Source organism: Leptidea sinapis, chromosome Z (assembly GCF_905404315.1).
Source record: "Leptidea sinapis chromosome Z, ilLepSina1.1, whole genome shotgun sequence".
NCBI classification, from domain to species: Eukaryota; Metazoa; Arthropoda; class Insecta; order Lepidoptera; family Pieridae; genus Leptidea; species Leptidea sinapis.
The window spans coordinates 15,116,588-15,136,584 of record NC_066312.1 but is presented as its reverse complement, the minus strand read 5'-3'; the positions used below and the strand labels follow the sequence as shown (position 1 = coordinate 15,136,584).

Genomic DNA, 19,997 nt, shown 5'->3' with positions numbered 1-19,997 from the left:
ATTTCATTTTAAATATTTTTATTTAGGATTACTTCGTTTTGATACCTGAAGCATATTATGAAGCCACAGTACTGACGAAACTTGTTGACAAGCCCTGTGTGGTTGGAGATAAGAACCTGTGCCGCCACTTTGCCTACCCAAACTTAAACGGAAGACCAGTCGCCAACGTAACAACTTTAATCACACCTATCAGTGAATATTTAAATGATATAGAGGTAAGTATCTTCTTAACCCGTGTTTGTATATTTGTTTGCATTTCTGAAATTGAATCCAGTGCGGATACATATATTTTAGCACTCACTCTCAAAAGCCCTTGTCCATCCGATCCCTTTTAAAAGCTAAAAGCTCAGGTCCGGCTAACTGCAGACCTATTGCTTTAATTTGCTAAATCATAGAGGGAATTTTTAATTACCAGCTTTTGGTCTACCTAGAGGGTCACTAATAAATCAACAACCGAAAATATGACTTTCACCAAGATGGCACAGGGCGGTTTTAAGCAAACTTCCATCATTTGGGCTTCCCGGGAGTTTATTCAAGTGGACCACCAGTTTCCTCACTGGGCGCAGGCATACTGGTTGTTGTGGACGGATATTGCTCAACCCGAAGCCCGTGAACGCTGGGGCTCCCCAAAGCTGTGCTACCTTTTACCCTGTTTCTTCTGCATATCCATGATATTTTATACGCCTCTCATGCACTGTATGTATATGGATGTACCATGCAGATCTTTCAGAAATTGCCGAGTGTATTGAAAGGATTTGTCGTCCCTTGAAGACCTTTTATACAAAATGGATTTATTTAATGTCTGAATTTAAAACAAAAAGTAAATTAATATTTTATTTTTCAGCAATTGAAAGAATATGACGCATCTACGAATGAGATACCTCTCCTGAACGGCGCCCAGAGTGAACTTCAGTATAATATGAAAATCGATCCGAGTGGGAACAATGTACTCCTCATAGAATACGTAACACCGACTAACAACAATTCTATTTCGATATTACAGAACATTAACAATGATTCATATAATTTTATACCCAAAGGCATAGTCTCTATTAAGTTTATATCAGGCGATAAAGCGGAGTCAATCGCTATGGCTAACTTGAATGATTGTCCGTTTACATCACCCTGTCGGCAAGTTTTATTAGACAGTGAGTCTAAAATTAATGTATTCAGTGTTGAAGATCCAAACAACGTCATTTTCTTATATGTAAGTATTCAAAATTAACTGGTTCTCCGTATCGGTGTCTAATATATCTTTTTTGTTACGTTTTCGATATCGTTTGAATGTTTGCTGGGTGTCATAAATAAAGCACGGCAATACTTCAAACCAGCCCACATTCTAGCGCCTTACAAAGCGCAGGTCCTGACACATATGGAGTATTGCTGTCATCTCTGGTCTGGCACACCCCAGTCTGAACTCGATCCATTTGACCGCGTGCAACACAGAGTAGCTCAAATTGTCGGGGACTCAGTACTCTGTGAACGGCTCTATAGCATTCATCACGGAGATGGTTCTGTAGAGCTGTTTTACCTAAATCCTGCCACTAAATTCCACCTTCCCACGACACGCCACAAATGAGGATATCATCACCACCATCTAAATGTGTGGCGGTCCACCAAAGCGTGGCTTACAAGAAACATTCTTCCATGTTCTGCAAAGCTGTGGAATGAGCTTCCTTGAGCCGTGTTTCCGTGACGATACGACGTGGGTACCTTCAAAAAAAGCGCGTACACCTTCCTTAAAGGCTGGAAAAGGCTGGCTGGAAGGTTTGGTGTGTGTACCGTATATATATTCATATACATGTAGTAAAACACGATTATTTCAATATTACAAACAGACACACCAATTTTATTTACATGTATAGATGAAGACTGAATGCTATTATAAAAATATAGTGTAACTACTACTAACGGCTGCGTGACGTCTTGTCAGTTGTTTGTAGTTTTGATTGGTATTATTCCAAGTATAAGCTCGATCTGACGTCACAAATAAGGAACATTCTATTTATAAATTCAATTTTTCTGAGTTTCTTCTTTTTTAATATATCAGCTGTGATACCGGAAATATTGTAGGATGTAGACTGTATAATCCTTAGATATCATGAATAATTTTATATTTTTAACAAGCTAAATAATTAATTAATTGTTTAAAATTGTAGGGTGAAATCGGAACATTAGCGGGTATAAAGTCAATTGTAGCAATACCCGAGAGTGAATGGCATTTAGATTATATAAAGCCACGGCCATATTGTTTACGACGGGATAAAAAATGTGTCCCGGCTGTTTTTTCTGCAGCTGTCGACTCTAAGAAGGTAAGGATTATGAATCTAATAAATTAATATGTTACCAATATGTTTATTATGTCATTGGATTGAAGATTTTATATTTTTTATAAATGTTCGGATTAAGTATGTATATATATTTTTAGTTCGAAATTGAATCGGGATTAGGTGGTGATAGGGAAACGCGCCCTCCAATCCTGGATAACTCTACGGTAGTGGTGTATTTGAGTGCAAATTCTGAAGCCATCACTTTGGAAAACAAGGTTCCCGCCCCGGGCGATTATATATTTGTTGTACATTATTACCAACCCAATAATCCGGGTAAGAAAACACTATTATTTTTTAGCTTTAGAAAATTTATTTTGGAACAGGAAAGTTTTGGTGTGGGATAAAATATAATAATACAAATATACTAAAGTAAGTATGCATGACATAGAGTGGATACTGAAAAAAACTTCTAGTAACTCATTTTATATTTGAAAGTCAAATCTTAACTATTCATTTTTCTTATTTTGTTTACCATTCGCCTCGCCTATATATTTATCAGTTTTTTATAATATGGTGAGAATAATGATTATTTCACGTAAAACTAAGCTGAACTAAAAATATTACTGTATTAATACGTATTACAGTTCTGTATTCTAATTGTATGTAAACATAATCTCTAATAAAATTATACTTACTATAACACAAGTAAGAAGTTTTACTTCCTGCGTGTCCCTTCGACTGTTTTGTTTGTTGACAATTGGAAGACATTTTTTTTTGTTTTTGTTTAATTTTAAGAGATCTTTCGTTGTTATAAACTGGGGTGGATATTTATAACACTGATATATGTAGCTCTCAAACATAGTCAATGAATTGGGCATTTGCTAGAATATCTTAAATGAAATATATATATATATTACCCTAGCACAATCTGTGCTAATAATGTATTATACTTATACCCGTATGGTGCCGTTAAATCCAAATTTATTGAAGTCGACCGTGAACGTGGACAAAGGACTCTAATAATAATTATACATTTAAAAATGATATCCACATAATCTTTATAAATTCAATAATGCTAGATCTAAAATATAAAATTCTCATGTCGCGGTGTTTGTAGTTAAGCTCCTTCGAAACGGCTTGACCGATTCTCATGAAATTTTGAGTGCATATTGGGTAGGTCTGAGAATCGAACAACATCTATTTTTCATCCCCCTAAATGTTAGGGGTGGTCCACGCCAAATATTTTTTTTTTTAATTTTTATGACATTTTTTTTTTGTTTGATTATGCTTAAAATTTTCACCCATCTACAGTTACTTTTGTATCGCGATTTTAATATCGGCAATACAACGTTTGCTGGGTCAGCTAGTAATACTATAATATAATCTTTACAACATACTTAATTAAATTATTTCTACGCATTTTTTTGTGACGTAAAAAAGTACTTATTATTTAAAAAAAAATCTAGATATCAAGAAAAGTTTTTAGCAAGTTAGGTTGCGGAAATTTTTATTACGATGTTCATTTGTTAATATCTTTGATTGTATACATATATGTTTACAATATTTAGAATGAAATTAATAATGGGTAAGTGACTTACTTAATATAATCACTTTTTTAATTTACAGAAAGCAATATAGATGTTGTGTTAGTGGCAGACGGCCAAAATTACGACGCACAATTACAAATAGAGCATTGTCCTTCAAACTCAGGATGTAGATCACTTATCAAACTTAAGGACGGAAATACACAGTTTACTATGAACGAAAACTTCACAATTACTTTTAAGGTATGCATATATCGATATTACCCAACGATATTTTATAAAAAGAGCAGTCTCCCTGTTCATGAAATTAGCGCGCGCATCCCGTGTCTCAAATATTAACTAAGACCACCAATTGTTTTTCCATGGTTTTGTTATACACTTTTTTGATGTGTTTATTGATCTTTATTCAACATCCCTTTCAAGTTCAAGCTTCTTTTATCGTAAATGTGATCTCTATTATATATTTTGGCGGGTATGTATGAATTTAATTATCTTTTCAGGGCAATAACAGTAGGGGAGTATGGTTTGACTACGTACTTGTCGTAGCAAAACAGGACTTTGTTGATAGTGTATTGAAAGAAGCAAATATGGTGGATTCGACACGTGATTTTATCGAGAATTGCGCTGTCAATCATTATTACATTAACTCGAATGAAACAGGTATAATTTTTTTTCAGTATAACTTAATCTATATATTAATACATAAAACAAAAGTTTAGTATAATAACTTTCGTAATATCGTAACTTTTTATAAAAATACCTTTAAAAATACCTTTTTATAAAAATGCGCAAACGGATTAACGTGTAATTTAACACAGTTAAAGTTTATATGGAGCAGAAGAGCAATATAAAATGCCTTATAAATAAATATTGCACACAATATGTTTGAATGACACATAACATACACACACATACATTATAGGGGTGCAGTCTTTGACAAATAAACTTAATTATGTAAGTTGAAACTTAAAAATTAAATGAATTATGGTCTCTGAAAAATTTTATCTCTGGGCGACCACTACTACCAATAAAACGTACGTATGTACGATATGTATACCCGGCACTGGTGAACTATTAAATACATAGAATTTGAACCATGCGATTTGTGTATGTAGGTTATTTAGAACCTAATGAATATGGAATAAGAGAGACTGGAAACTGTGGCTAATATTTGCATTATTATAGGTTTCTGTCGCGATGCAATGTTTTCAATCACATCTGAGTACAACAGTGGTGCACTGGCATGCTTGTGCGACTTCATGGGATCCACTGAACTGGAATGCAACACGTTTGGAGGCCAATGTCCTTGCAAGCCCAATGTTATCGGTAGAACTTGCAGTAGTTGTCGTACAGGATTCTATGGTTTCCCAAATTGTAGGCCCTGCCACTGTCCATCTACAGCAATATGCGATGACAATGGTAAGTTTTCAGTATATTATATATTTTTTAAATATTTCAATATATGGTTTTCTTAAAAAATTTAAATAGTTGTAATAAACAATTGCACTAAGAATTTCCCAAAGACAGGCTATTTTTTATTTTCATTTGAATTCGAAAAGCTTTCCTTTTCAAATTCATCAAATTCTAACTTGTTAACTATACAAATTTCGAAATTTCGAGCCAACTGTCCATTGGACAATGTTAGACGGGATGCGCGTAGGAGCGCTCAGACGAATCCTGAAAGGCGCGTTAGTCCCGCATCGTCCATGAATTTTGGTACAATTTGTATATTTAATCCCATAAGTGAGGGATATCACTTGAAAAATAACAAACTTGTTAATGGTTTAGGTGAATGTATTTGTCCCAAGAACGTTGAGGGTGAGAACTGCGATCGTTGCAAGCCGTACACATTCAACTTTGACGTACATCGTGGTTGTGATGATTGCAATTGCAACGCTCGAGGTGTTGTCGACAACCAGTTGCAATGCGAAGCTGATAATGGAAATTGCGCGTGAGTTTTAAATGTAGACCATATTTCAAAATTACATAAAGTGATCTCAAAGTTTATTAAACTTTTCCATTTCAAAAAACCGGATAAGTGGACTCGCCCAGCGAGGGTTTCGTTCATATTATTAGGTACCTATACTTATTTAAATTCAGATTAAGATATTTTTATTCAAAGCAAGGATGTGATATCACTTTTTGAATATCAAAAACTACCACCCATTGCAAAAAGAATGCCTCAGATGAGAAGTACGACGAAAGAACAATCACTTATATTAATTTACAATTTCTCAGATATTTACCTATATATTTAGTGAAATTACTGGGCAAATGAGACTTAACATCTTATGTCTCAAGGTGACGGTCAAGGTAGTGCCGCTCAGAATTTTTGGGTTTTTCAATAATCCTGAGCGGTACTGGATTTTAACGGGCAGGGAGTATCAATTACCATCAACTTGACGTCCTGTTCGTCTCGTGCCTTAATTTCATAAAAAAAATGAATATGAGCATAAGGTGTGAAGTGCAAATGAATTAAGTTTAAAATAATATTTCTCAGTTGCAAGGAAAATGTAATTGGTCGTATTTGCGACCACTGCGTTCCCGGCCACTACGCGTTTCCTGAATGTTTCCCGTGTACTTGTGATCCTTATGGGACGACCGATGACGTCTGCGATCAGGACACGGCGCAGTGTTATTGTAAGAAAAATGTCAGGGGTCAGGTTAGTTCTTTTTTTAAATTAACATATTCAAATAATATAATCCTCTACCTCAGAAAACCAGTAAAATCGTTTATTTAATTTTATATTAATCTGACCTGAATCATATTTTGTTAACAATATCACCGATAAAATTTTTGTATGTTAATATTAAAATATTAAGTTATTCCTTGTGACATGCGCTATCTCTTATATATATATATATATATAATAGAGAGCAAACGGGCAAGTGTCCTATGGACATCCGCAACACGAGAGGACAAGAGATACATTGCCGGCTTTCAAGGTGGGAGTATGCTCTGTTCTTGAAGGTCCCTAAGTCGTATTGGTTCCGGAAACCAGCAACCGGCTATTGATTCTACAAAGTGTCTATGCGACGCATTTAGCATTTTATCGTAATGTCCGGTGGTGGGATTCTGCTGCTGGTATCAACCCTATCTATCTGCCAGTAAAAAGTGCCGACAAATTTTTAGTCCAGTCATTTTAGTGTGTAAATTGAATAAAATAATATAACGATAAGTATTTCAGAATTATGTTATATGTATACCCGTGACTTATTTAAGCATAAAATTAGTTGCACCATTTGAAGTTGTTTAGATGAAGTCATAACTTTAACTGTTAACCGTAACCGTCAAATCTCCGCCGGTTAAAGCTATTGTTATTGTTAAATAGATAAATAGCGATCTATCAAAAGTTTCAAATTAATATTCGATATTGACTTGATATTCCACTTTTATACTTTAACTTATCAGTGGGAGGCTCCTTTGCACAGGATGCCGGCTAGATTATGGGCAATAGTACCTATTTCTGCTATGCAGCAGTAATGTGTACACATTTCTTGTGTTTCGGTCTGAAGGGCGCCGTAGGTATTAAAATTACGAATCGTGCGTGGCTCAGTTGGTAAGAGCTCTCGGACGCAATCCGAGTTGCGAGTTCGAGTCCCGCATCGTTTATAAATTTTGGTCACAGATTTATATATATAATCGGTTACATTTCATGAGTTTAGTTATTCGAGTTAGTTACAATAGTATCGTAATTTATTTTACATAAATCATAGCATTGAGGCGAAAAATGTTAATTCTAAACAGGCTTGCAACACATGCAAGGAAGAGTACTTCAATCTACAACTGGACAATCCTGACGGATGTACTAAATGTTACTGTTTTGGAAAAACAACCAGATGCAGTAGCTCTTATCTTTACTGGGCTGAGGTGAGTAATAAATCTTTATAATAATTAATTATTTTCTTATCAGCTATAAATAGCATATCGCAATGCTCTCCCCGACCTTTAGTCGCCATGACATTTGCTATAGTTAGGGTTGCCATTCGTCTGGGTTTCCCCGGATTTGTCCTAGTTCAGAAGGCGTCCGGGGAGCGTCCGGGCGTGGTTTCAATTGTAGTCCGGATTTAAAAGTTGTAAAGGCGCGATCCACGATTTTCGCAAACAACCGACTCTCCAACACCACAAAATAGTGGATTAAGATAGAAATATTTTATTGAAGACAGGAACGTTAGTGATTTAAAAAAAATAATTTCATAGATATAAACTGTATTTATTTTTATGAATTTCTTTTAAGGTAAGCAGCAGATATTTTAAAGGCTATCACAAAATAGTAATAAATACCGAAAACGTTTATAGTTTCGTAATAGTTTCTTAACACTTTAAATAGATTTTATTTTGTATATCTATAAGCGTTTATTCGGGCACTCATATTCAAAAGGCGTAGTCCCTGACTCATGGAAGTCAGCCCTTGTCCATCCGATCCAAAAAGAACAGACGGAAAAAAAGGCAGCTCGGATCCGGCAAATTACAGGTCTATAGCTATTACCTCCCTGCTCCCCAAAATCACGGAGAGCATAATTAACCACCAGCTCTAGGCATTCCAAGAAGGTCACCAGATGATCAACGACCGTCAGTACGGCTTTCGCCAGGGTCAGTCGGCAGGCGATCTTCTGGTATACCGACCAAATAGCGGCGGCTATCGAAAGCAAGGGAGAAGGCCTGGCAGTTAGTCTGGATATTGCAAAGGCTGGTATGACACAAGGCACTTCGCTCAAAACTTCCATCATTTGGGCTCCCGAGAGTTTGTGGAAGTGGCCCTCCAGGTTCCTCACTGGGCGCAGTACACAGGTCGTTTTCGACGGTTATTGCTCGAACCCAAAGCCCGAGAACGCGGGAGTGCACCAAGGCTGTCTGGTATCTCCTACACTGTTCCTTCTGCATATCAATAATTTAGAAATTCTTTAGAAATCTTTTAGTTCACTTAATTCTACTTAATTATATTAAATTAATTATTATTATTATTAAATTATTTACTAATTATATTAAGTAGAATTAAGTGAACTAAGTAATGTATGAATTATAATGTTGGTCACCTCCAACATACATTGCAATGAAATTATTTTTTTATTTAAAGTAAATAAAATTTGTAAGACTAATAAGTTTCGTTTCTCAAAAGACTTAATTTAGTTTATTATTGTATGAAAACAAATAACAAGTTGAATACAACAATCAAAACTATTTTTATTTTACGGAATAACTTAAAAAAAAAGTTGACATGTCCGGGTTTTAGGCTCCAAATTCGGGGTTTTCACGCTTCTTGTCCTGGTTGCCAGATTTCAGAAATGGCAACCCTAGCTATAGTGGATATGCGTCTATTTCAAATAGAAAATCAGACTATGACCTAGAATATCTAGACCTAATTTAGCGATAATATTAAATTACAATAGTATGCGTAGCAAAAAAAAATTATCACTGCTTAAAAGCTTTCAGAGCTTGACGTCAATTACTATAAATATTTTATTGATATTAATATAACCATCCTGGTATTAAAAATTTGGACAGGCATCGTTATCGGTTCTTAATAAGTGTTCACAAATTCAAATCAACACAAAATTAACAAAGTGAAAGTCAAATAAAGATAATTCAATTAGACTTAAACTAACCGCTTTTGAAGCTTCATTAAAAATATTTAAGTAATTTGAATTACTGATTATACTTTAATAGCATGTTCGGAAAAAGTAGAGCTCGTGAAAATAACATACAAGAAACTTAACGGCACCCTTTTCAATCAAATAGAGTATACAAATAAAATTTGAATAAATGGATAGAACAAATAGAGTCTTTTACAATGGCTGTAATATACATAATTTTGTTGTTTGTAAGGTGCTGCATCCAATATATGAATAATGTATAAAAAATATCAAATATTTCATAAAAAGTAATAAAGAATAATGTATATATATGAATTATCGTATATTGGATGCATCAACCATTATAGCTTGAATTCATTGTTTGTGTAAAGATGCTTTGTGAACATGATGATCGTGATTACTGTCATAATTAGTAATCGCATCCAACAAATACAATGATTTATTAACTATTGGTCAACCTGGTACCACAAGCAGCACCCGTAAATATACACACTAAGCTAACCTGAGCGTATTTAAAAATACGTCAAATGGTTGAAAATAATGTCGTTAATATTTAGGTGAAATTTTTAAAATATATATCCTCAGTCCACACTTCGACGACTAATTTTCTAGATCCCATGTGATTATGGAGGAGTCCATTGTTTTATAACGGGTATATTAAATTTACCATTTAAACTAATATTAATATAAATAAGTTATAAATAACCAGTAATCACAAAATACATAAAAACATAAAATAATAATATTTAAGTTTTTAACTTCCGACAATATTTTTAAAAATTGACCTATCTCATAAACATTAGAAATAAACGTTTTGTCTATTGCTTTAAAACATATTTCTAAGAATTTTTAATGGAAGAGAAGGACTACCGGGCGTGCCGTTCACTTAATATTGAGTGATGACCACCGCCTACATATTCTTAAACCACCGGAGGAATCACAAGAGCGTTACCAGCCTTTAAGGAAGGTGTACGCTCTTTTTTTGAAGGTACCCATGTCGTATCGCCCCGGAAAAACCGCAAAAGGGAGCTCATTTCGCGGTTTGGTCATACGTGGAAGAAAGAAGGAGAAAATTTGGCGGCAGAAATCAGGTCAAACAGTTCTTCGGAACACTCCCTTTGATAGATACGCTAACAGACACACAATAAAGCGACGTCTCTACGCAGTAACAAGTGATGGAGTCATTCACAGAGTACTGAAGATTTGCCGTACTCTATTTATTATGCCCAACTTCTTCGAACCCATTTTGGCGTTGCCATCCAGATGACCTTGGAATTGTCAATAGCTCAAGATTCGATACTAGGCGAGGCTTACAGGAAGGTGTACCTAGTCGAATAGCGGTGATACGACAAATTGGGTTTGTTCAGTGGTAAAAGTGCAAACTTGAATCAAATTAAAAGAATTAAAAATTACTTGAAACAAGAATCCTATTATAATTGTAACCAGTGTACGTTTGTGAAGTGTTGATTATTCATTATGGTGTAAAAGCTTGCAACGCATATTGTGGAAGTAAGTACATAAATCAAAAACAACTGAGATAAGTAGCAAGATGCATTGAGAGTCCGAAGGTCATGCGCAAATCCCTGCCTACGTGCTTTCTACTTAGTAAGTACACAGAAAGGAAATATTGTGCAATAATATTATTAAGTTACATCAAAACTCAAATGATATTTATGTTTTCAACCGTCATATGTACTAAAACACACCCAAAAATTGTCTCAAAGACAAAGCTGTGATAATTATTCTCAATTTTATCATATTAATATCATTGCATGTATTATATTGTATGCAAGTGTATAAACATCAAGGAGTCATAATGAAATGTCCGAATAGATGCGGTATTTTGCGTTATCCTAAACAAAATGTAAAACTACAAATCAATAGAGAGGTTGTATACAGTAAAGAATGGCCTCATAATATAATGTTTTATGGTTCTATAGTGATACCTATAAGATACCAAATTATGGCAGAGAAGCGCCGAAAAGCTTAAGAAAACGACTGTGTTCTGTTGTTCTGAACAATAAGAAGATACAAGTGGAAAACGCTTAAAATCGCTAAGTAATACTAAACAAAGCAGAGGCTGAAAATTTTATCAAATACCTTTAAGCATGTGCGTATCAGATAAAATATAGATATGTATACATATTGAGGTAAAACATACTGCCATGTCAACGACACGACCCCAAGCTGATTTTGATTAAACTTCGTAACACCGATTCATTACAAACATAGTTCTAATAACTGTTCATTAACCAAATTATTAACATAAAACGTAAATTTTTGAATATAATATATGTGATAAATATGTATGACTAAATACATATATTATTTAATATAATAAGTATCATACCTAGCTAATGCTACAAATATAAAATATTATATATATAAAAAATTGTTTTTATGTAGTGTATACATTAGTATACGCTACATAAAAACAATTTTTTATCAATCTAATATATAAAATTCTCATGTCGCGGTGTTTGTAGTTAAACTGCTTCGAAACAGCTTGACCGATTCTCATGAAATTTTGTGTGCATATTGGGTAGGTCTGAGAATCGGAAAACATCATCCCCCTAAATGTTAAGGGTGGTCCACGCCCATTTTAATTTAAATTTTTTTTGACATTTTTTTTTTAATTTTTTTGATTATGATTCAGCATTAAAAAATACATACAACTTAAAATTTGCATTTTTTTTTGTATTTACTTTTGTATCGTGATTTTAATATCGGCAATACAACGTTTGCTGGATCAGCTAGTATACTTATAAGTTAAAAAGCCCAGACATGCCGTATCCATTGATATTCGTTTCGTGGCCGCTGCCGGCGATATGCGTTGTTGCAGCAGTTTCGCCGGTTTCTTTCCATCGATGACCAACATCTATTTTGGTATTATCAACAACATCGTTCACATTGTTTTTGTTTTAATATTTAGTACCTCAATCACTTCACTCTGAGCATAACCGCGCTCGACAATGCTCGCATTTATAGTTGCGGTTCTTTATACTATTCTGTATATTATTATTTCAGTATTGATTTCTCATTATGTTTTACTGGGTTTTAGTAAGTGAATATTATTTTTTAACAAATAAAACAGTTTAAAGCCTTTTATATCTGTAATAATAAGTCGTTAATGTTTATAAAAGACAGTGCTTTAACTACGGTAACGGAAGCAGAAGTACTGTCTGTTTTCTGTTTAATTAACTAGTTCCTATATAATGTGTTTCAGTGAATAGTGAGTTTATTAATTTTATCTATCGGGAACATTTTTTGTGAGTGATTTGACAATCGTTTACACATCTTTAAAAGACAAAAATATATTGATTGATACTAAAAGGTGTAAAAATTTATCCAAAGCTCATAAATTTGGGAGTGTTGTTCTTAATTTAAACTAATAAACTATATAGAATAAAATGGTTACATTTCATTGGCTATTTAATGTATAAATAGCTTATTTTCACAAACATTTTAATTTTTAGGTTTCGTTAAGTATTCAAAACCGTGTACTTAGTGCCAAAAATAATACAGTTGTAATATCAGGCGTAAGGCTTGCTAATTTTGAATTGATATTTTCTTTTTTATATTTATATCACTCTGTTTGTAGATCAACGGCATGAGCGAATGGTACTTGGTTAATATTGAATACAATCGTACTTTGAACATATTCCCAATCACAATAGCGCCTACTGTTTTGAACGATTCAGTAATTGGTGCTGACTTGGCAAGTAGTGATGGTGGACAGAAAGTTGTTTATTTTGGAGCTCCAGACTATTATCTAGGTAAGCTATTATATAGAACTTAAAAAAACCTTTGTATTTAAAAATGTCTGTATTTTTTACTGTTGTTAAGTAACGTGTCACGGAGAGTTTTAACTGAGTGAATTAGTAAATTAGTAATTACTTCTTTTGGCTACCCAAATCCTTTTTTTATCAATAGCTCATCTGATCAAGGTTATCATGCATGAAAAGTCGTTTGTTGGTTAATTTATATTTACCTCGTGGGAGACGCGTGACAATTTTTTTTGTGGATCAATCGGAATGAACAATAAAGTTTTACGTTTATTTTATCGCTTTCAAAGCTGGTTTTTGCTTGGTTAGCTGTTACCAAGATAAGCATGCCCAAACAAACAGACACAAATCTATGATCGTCTTTTTGTTCATGAAAATATTGTAATAAATTATCTAGAATTTTTGAAATATCTATATACTTTTTTTAAGTTAATTTTTAGTTCTGTTCTTCCGTTTGTGTGTTTGTATGCCCGGGCAAAACGCAAAAACGACTGAATAGATTTAATTCAAATTTCGCATGAAGATTAAGGTCGGTACAACATATTATAGGCTACAATCGACATATTCTCACACTAGATGCAGGCATAGATTTTGCGCTGCGTCTACGCGGATGACGTAACTGGCGGTATCTATTAATTAAAATTATTATATTATGTTTTTTTAGTAACTTATTTTTAATAGGTAAACGCCTGACTTCGTACGGTGGATACCTCACATATTCCATATTCTATACAACACGAGAAGATGGACATGCCATAGCAGCCGCGGATGTCATCATTGAAAGCTCAAACGGCTACATAGTACACACAAGTGTGGAACAGCCACCTTCATTGGAAAACTGGATCCACAGTGTCAGAATTTCAGAAGATGAGTTTACATACTTAGACGGGTCGACTATCACTCGGGATCAGTTTATGAACGTTCTGGTTAATATAACAAACATCTACATCAGAGCTACATATTGGCAGGAGGCTGTTACTACAAGGTAATTAATAATTATTACATCTTATGACATAGTGCTGTTGCATTCGTTTTGCTTCTGCTGCTGCGTTTTCACCAATAACAGCCTAATGGGTCGACTAATCTCGCAACCGGTATTTGAAACGAACCAAAGTGCACACTTTTTATAATTTTATAACGCTTACGAGAATACACAAATTTTACATTTTTACGACTTTAAAAGCTAATTAATTTGATAATGTTTGAATAATTTAAATTCAGTTGAGTTAGTTTAATATAACAAGATTTGGGAACTATTTTTAATTTTTTTTTTTTTTAATTTTGTGAGTATACATTTAATACAAATATTTCTTCAATATATAAAATAAAATAAAAATAGCCTTTATTTTTCTACTACATTTAATATTTTTCATCGAACTCTAGTTTGAACTATATACATTTGTGATTTTTAATTAATTTAATAGGTTATTGTGGTAGTTTAATTTTATTAGTATTTAAAAGTAGTAGTCGCTTCTGTAGCGTAGGCCTCTCCTAAATCCTTCCAAACATCTCTTTGTCGTGCCGTCCGCATCCAATGGGATCCACATCTGTTGTTGAAGATGTCTCTCCATAGAAAAAAAAGGAGAAAAGGAGACCACGTAAGAGAACGTGGTCTCCCTTTTTTCCTCTCGTGGTACCCACTCTGCTAAGCGCTTCGTCCTATATGTCCTGCCCAGTGCCATTTAAGGAGCCTTATTCTTTTCTGTGCATCTACTATTTTTGTTTTTCTTCTTATTTTTCCATTACTAATTTTATTTCTTCAATATATAATATGTTTATATTTTAACAGGTTGATGGATGTGACCTTAGATATAGGTGTAGAAGAATACGGCGGTAGTAACAGAAGAGCGATGTCAGTAGAAGAGTGCCAATGTCCTAAAGCCTACCGCGGCTTTTCGTGCGAACAATGCGCCGAGGGTTACTACCGACTCAGCTCAGGACCTCACGCAGGCTTTTGTGTTCCATGCCAATGTAACGGACACTCCAGGGAATGTGATGTTAATACAGGAGTTTGCTTGGTAGGTGATCCGTGCAGTTACTATTACACATTTATCGGCCTTACAAATAAACTTGGTATAAAGTTATACCTAAGTATAAACTTATGCCTAAAAATAAACCAAGAACATGCAAAATGTAGTCAATATTTTGGATATGCAGTATAGTTGTATAAGATTAAGTAATAATTTACAGACTTCTGAGATTAAAACAATATTTTTTTTAAATAAAGTGCAACTTGAGAGTCACTTATTTTAATTTGACGACAAAAATAACGTATAACTATAGTTGACGCAGTTTCCGCTATATAAAAACAAAACTTTTTTTAATTTGATACATAATATGGGTTTTTGGCGTTCAATAAGTGATTTACAATCGTATTTTGAATAAAAATATTTGAATTTAAATATAGCTATTATTAAAACACGCTAATATTCACATGATATGACTTAACCTGCAATTTTTTAAACTAATCGCTCGAACCTTTTGAAGTAAATCTTCTTAGTCATATCAGTGTTAGAAACATGTGTCCGAACGTTTGCTGAGAACTTTCCTTTTTGCGTATCGCGCTGCTGCCTCGTTTGTTATCATTTTAAGTTATTTACTAATCCTTCCATGTTTTATCTCTTTCTTTATTGTTTTTTAACATTTGTATTGTTATTTGTTCCTTTTTTCATATAATGTTAATTGTTCATATCTATTGTATTTGAATATTTGGTGGCAGTTATGAAGCAAACCATATACAACTATGTAAAATCTTGCTGGGGTAATAGTGCAATGAAAATGATATTGCAATGAAAGCTAATTTAAATATATACAATACAATATTTGTATCTGCATTGGTATATTAAAATATTACTGTTTTTGGAAAATCTCAATTTATAAGTGAATTATTCCTACCAAAATGAATAACTTTATATCTCACGCATGCTAACGGTGGCTCCTAAAGACTGCGGAATTTATTCGATAAATTATCTAAACCTGAAATAATAGTTATTTTATCGAAGTGTGTGAAATCCGAGCAGCATCAACACGCACAAATGACATGTACCTATGTCTAGGTTCTGAACTTTTTCGGTGTTTTGGGTGTGTCCACCAAAAAGAAGAAAAGCTTTTGACTCCAAATAGTTAAACGCTAGGCCAACACTACTCCACGACAATTGACCAGTATGAATAAAAAATATATTGTTTTCAGGAATGTACGGCAAATACAATGGGTGATCATTGTGAACAATGTATACTCGGCTATCATGGTGACGCGACCGTGGGTACACCGCACGATTGTATGATATGCGCCTGCCCTATGCCGTATGTTTCTAACAAGTAAGTACAATTTAATATAGGAACTATTTTTTTTTTATGAAAATATGGGACGAGACGAGCAGGACGTTCATCTGATGGTAATTGATACTTGCCCATTACAATACAATGCCGCTAAAGATTCTCGAAAAACCCATACATTCTGAGCGGCACTACAACTGCGCTCGTTACCTTGAGACATAAGATGTTAAGAGAGACATTGACTTAAGAGAGACTTGAGACATTAATTTCACTAGCTACGGCACCTTCAGATTGAAACACAGTAATGCTTACACGTTACTGCTTTACGGCAGAAATAGGCGCCGTTGTGGTACCCATAATCTAGCCCTCATCCTGCGCAATGGAGCCTCCCACTGGTATATAATATGGTTTATAATATAATTGGATAGTGCCTCTCTGCTGCTGTGTATATTATGGATGCATGCATGTAGATCACCTGATCATAATAAATCAGAGCCCTTCATGCTCTTTATTTGCATTATCAAACAAATAATAATAATAGTCACTTTTGCGATGAATGCTTAAGTAACTTACTTAGCTTACTTAAACTTTAGGCTTAACGCTTTTCTGGACGTACTTTGTTAAGTTGGGTTTAAAGACATTTATTCTCATTACATTTAACATAGAATAACTTACATGAGAATTTTACATAAATATACAAGATAATATTACTTTAAGTTACTATGACTATGTATGCAAAACAAAGTGAACAATTACAAAAGTGAACGCACATAAAAATAGCTCAATATAACAAAATCAATATAAGTTATTTTTATACGGAATAAGAAGGACTAGTAGTGGATAACGACTAATATAACAGTTAAATTAATCTAAAATTTTAACGGTTTGAACAACAGTACAAATAAGAATGTTATTATTACCTGAGATAGTGCTGATTTTTTAACCATTATAATTGTCTTATTAGTAACTTTTATATTAAAAATACTTAAAGCTATAAAATTAAAATGGTTCATTAGATTTACTTATAATGAACTATATTTAATATATTTATGTAGTGTTGTTTATAATAATAGATTTTTTTTTAAATAATGCGGTAGGTACTTTTAATGTCTTGTATAGTATTTGGAATTTCGTTGTTATTTTATTTCCTTTGTAAGTTATGATTCTTTTACCGTAATTAGTTCTTAGCGATTAGCTTCTTAGCAATATTACGATTTCAGCAATATGGATATTTCCAAGTAGCTCGGAGACGCAGAAAACCGAATTTGAGATTATTTTTGATGTCCAAGATGGCAACCATGAAAAATTATGATATCAAAAGTATAGATATCATTTCCAAGTTTTTTTTGGAGACACAGAGAACGAATTTGGAATCTTTTTTGAAATCCAAGATGTCAAATAAAAAAACTAAACATCTCACACTGCTTATTTCATTTGTAATACTCGTATACCTAGAGTTATTGTATCACTATAGATAGTGTGAACGTTGACCCGTGACATTACAATGTCACTTATACCAGGCCGTTAAATTGTAAGATATGAAGTCGATTGACAATCTACCGTTTTAATATAATATCACGGCTATAACAATATACCTAGTACGTATCCATAGTTCCTAGATGGATTGTGTTGTAAACTGAATTATTTGAATATTCTGTCGTAATTATGGTATGTTATTTTTTTACGGAAGAGAGGAGAAACGAGGGTACGGGTCACCTATTGTTAAGTGATCACCGCCCCCATTCTCTTGCAACACCAGAGGAATCATAAGAGTGTTGCCAGCTCTACGCGTGTACGCGCTTCCTTGCTTGTAGTTGTGTAGCTTGGTCGTACATGGAAGAAAGTTCCTATAAAACGACACATCTAGATGGTGCGGATATTATCACTTTTTTTTATTCTATTGTTGTTTTCATAGTATATTACTTGGTTTGGTTGTTGCATATTAATCAAAGTATATTTCGCATTTTTGAAACGTGATTTATTTATTTTAGTTTTGCCATCGGGTGTGACTTGAGTGAAAATGGTTCGCTTATTTCTTGTATATGTAATCCTGGGTATGGAGGAGCAAGATGTGAATTCTGTGCCGCAGGCTACTATGGCGTGCCGGAAAACATTGGTAAGATCTATTACATTTATGTAACTGAAAATGGTTCGCTTATTTCTTGTATATGTATGAAGCAGAAATTGAATTGTATGTAAATGTATATTAAATAAATATTAATATAGTATTGGCGTTAAAAATGTTGCATTATGTGTTCTAATATTCCTGAGTAATATTTTTTTTTATTTAATGAATAACATTTAAAATAGTAATTTAGTTTAATAATTTTCAAAATTTTGACATAGTTTTTAATTTATTTTTGGGTAAAAAATTTTGGTCTATAATGATAACTGATATACCAGTTTATTTTGGTAATTTTAAAATAGTGCTGTACAACAAACACGTTAATTTTTATATTTATATTGTAGTAATATATAGATATAATATTAAACTTGAATGATTGACGTGCAGGTGACTATTGCAAGCCTTGCAATTGTTCTGGCAACATTAACTTCGACGACCCCAGCTCTTGTGACAGCATAACAGGCGATTGCCTGAAATGTGTCAACAACACGGCTGGAGCTGCGTGTAACCTGTGCGCACCTGGATTCTTCGGTGACGCTATATTTTCGAAGAATTGCACAGGTAATAATTAATTTAATACAATACGAGCTAGAGGCTACAAACACGCACTATATTCTATACTCTACAAAGATGCAATATATTAAATCATCTTAGATCTAAGAAATCTGAGTCACAAGTATGTTTATGAAAAAAAACTATTTAATTTAACTTGCTTTAAATTACTACATCTTAAAATTTTATATATTTGTAATATATTTTTCGAATATTGCAAATAACGCTGACGATTTGTCAAGCGCGTTCGGCCCTCTTATATGTCCTCCACGCTTCGCAAACAAGGGGTCGCTTGGCCGATGAAGACAAGAGGTTTTGCTGTTTACATGCCATTATAGATATTCATATAATCACAGTGGGTACCTGATAAAAAAGAAAACATGTACACTAGATATCGAAATAGTTCATCAGATTTTTGTGAATGTGTATGAAATATGTACAATACATATTTACAGATTGTTTACCGCAAACACATAAATAAATAATAACGACTACATTAAAATATAACGCAGGTAATAATATATCTAATACTAAGAAATCCTTATATTACAAGTTAAAGATTTTATAAGTAGTCAAACATAATTTAAATTAAAATAGGCAATATTATACAACTTACATATTACACACGAGTAAACAGAGCTAACGTTCATTACAATTATTTATTAATGATTATTCCTTTCCTATAAGAGATGTTTTATACGGTATTTAACATAGTCCCAAAGGAATAATCTTGGTGATGTTACAAGATCTAGGCGGTCAACTCACCAATCTGAATCACAAATAAATTGTTCGTTATATTTTCTCGCAATAAAGCCGTTATTTCACGGGCTTGGTAATAGCAATGTCCCTC

At 33.4% G+C, this 19,997-nt stretch overlaps 1 protein-coding gene across 2 annotated transcripts in view; it reads left to right on the top strand.

Moving 5' to 3' along the window:
* LOC126978897 (laminin subunit alpha) overlaps positions 1-19,997 on the top strand; it is a 64,530-nt gene that overhangs the window by 23,064 nt on the left and 21,469 nt on the right. For both annotated transcript variants that reach the window (XM_050828018.1, XM_050828017.1), the window contains exons 19-34: positions 27-215; positions 845-1,207; positions 2,160-2,312; positions 2,429-2,603; positions 3,897-4,057; positions 4,315-4,474; positions 5,000-5,233; positions 5,603-5,765; positions 6,315-6,477; positions 7,563-7,685; positions 13,011-13,185; positions 13,876-14,179; positions 14,984-15,212; positions 16,385-16,512; positions 18,462-18,586; positions 18,983-19,156. In XM_050828018.1, the coding sequence (XP_050683975.1) occupies positions 27-215; positions 845-1,207; positions 2,160-2,312; positions 2,429-2,603; positions 3,897-4,057; positions 4,315-4,474; positions 5,000-5,233; positions 5,603-5,765; positions 6,315-6,477; positions 7,563-7,685; positions 13,011-13,185; positions 13,876-14,179; positions 14,984-15,212; positions 16,385-16,512; positions 18,462-18,586; positions 18,983-19,156 (3,019 nt within the window). The remainder of the gene's footprint in view (positions 1-26; positions 216-844; positions 1,208-2,159; positions 2,313-2,428; positions 2,604-3,896; positions 4,058-4,314; positions 4,475-4,999; positions 5,234-5,602; positions 5,766-6,314; positions 6,478-7,562; positions 7,686-13,010; positions 13,186-13,875; positions 14,180-14,983; positions 15,213-16,384; positions 16,513-18,461; positions 18,587-18,982; positions 19,157-19,997) is intronic.